At 38.7% G+C, this 873-nt stretch overlaps 1 protein-coding gene across 1 annotated transcript in view; it reads left to right on the top strand.

Annotated features, from left to right (window-relative positions):
* Window positions 1–873, top strand: part of diaph1 (diaphanous related formin 1) — a 101,695-nt gene that overhangs the window by 42,749 nt on the left and 58,073 nt on the right. The window contains exon 15 of the mRNA XM_013916201.1: window positions 40–219. Within this exon, the coding sequence (XP_013771655.1) occupies window positions 40–219 (180 nt within the window). The remainder of the gene's footprint in view (window positions 1–39; window positions 220–873) is intronic.

The following is an 873-nucleotide window of genomic DNA, read 5'->3' on the forward strand; positions in this document are numbered from 1 at the left end:
GAATCTGTTTCTAACTATGACCCTTTACATATGTATTAGCTGGATGCAGAATTGACAGCACGCCACGAGTTGCAGGTGGAGCTGAAGAAATTGGAGAGCGACTATGAACAGAAGTTGCAGGACCTGAGCCAAGAGAAGGAACAGCTTGCCACATCTAAGCAGGAGCGAGAAAAGGAAAACCAGGGACTACAGGAACAGCTAGGCAACTTGAAAACACAGGTACACACAAACCTATACACACAATCTGTATAGAGGTGATTTTTAAGCATAAGATGTTTGGATTTTAGTGCATTAACTCCTCTCACATTCACATATGTAAAATTGATGCACTGCAAAGTGGAGTAAAGTCATGTAGAACCCAGTGTCAAACGTCTTTGTGACAGGTTGACTGGCACAAGCACCTCATATAATGTTAGCATCACTGTTTCTTGCCAGTTTGTTTGTAAAAGCAAACAAAACTTAAGGACAGGATAAATAAAGACTGAGTCAGATAATCGAATCAGTGCGCTTTAATGTGCTGGAAGGCCATACACACAAAATGACTGTTAAAGCTGCATGAAGTAAAATATTCAAGGCTTGGAGAAACACAGTATTGTAAGTCTAAGCACCACAAAGTTTTGTAACATCTATGCACACCTACACAAACACAGAAGCCCCCTGGCCTTGAATTATTTTGCCAATTGGCATAAAAAAAGGGGAAAGAACTAACAGTATATTGTAAAAGTAAGCCAAATCCTTTACAGATTAGGAATTTCAATGAAAAACATGGAAAGTAGGAGAATGAGACTATAAAGAGTAACTTTAAAAAAGAAAGCAGAAGAAAGGGAAATGATGGCGATGGGCAAAACAGAATTTTTAAGTCCAAGATAAACA

The sequence above is a fragment of the Pundamilia nyererei genome, unplaced genomic scaffold, assembly GCF_000239375.1.
Source record: "Pundamilia nyererei isolate P.nyererei 1_Seehausen unplaced genomic scaffold, PunNye1.0 scaffold00008, whole genome shotgun sequence".
In the NCBI taxonomy this organism is placed as follows: Eukaryota; Metazoa; Chordata; class Actinopteri; order Cichliformes; family Cichlidae; genus Pundamilia; species Pundamilia nyererei.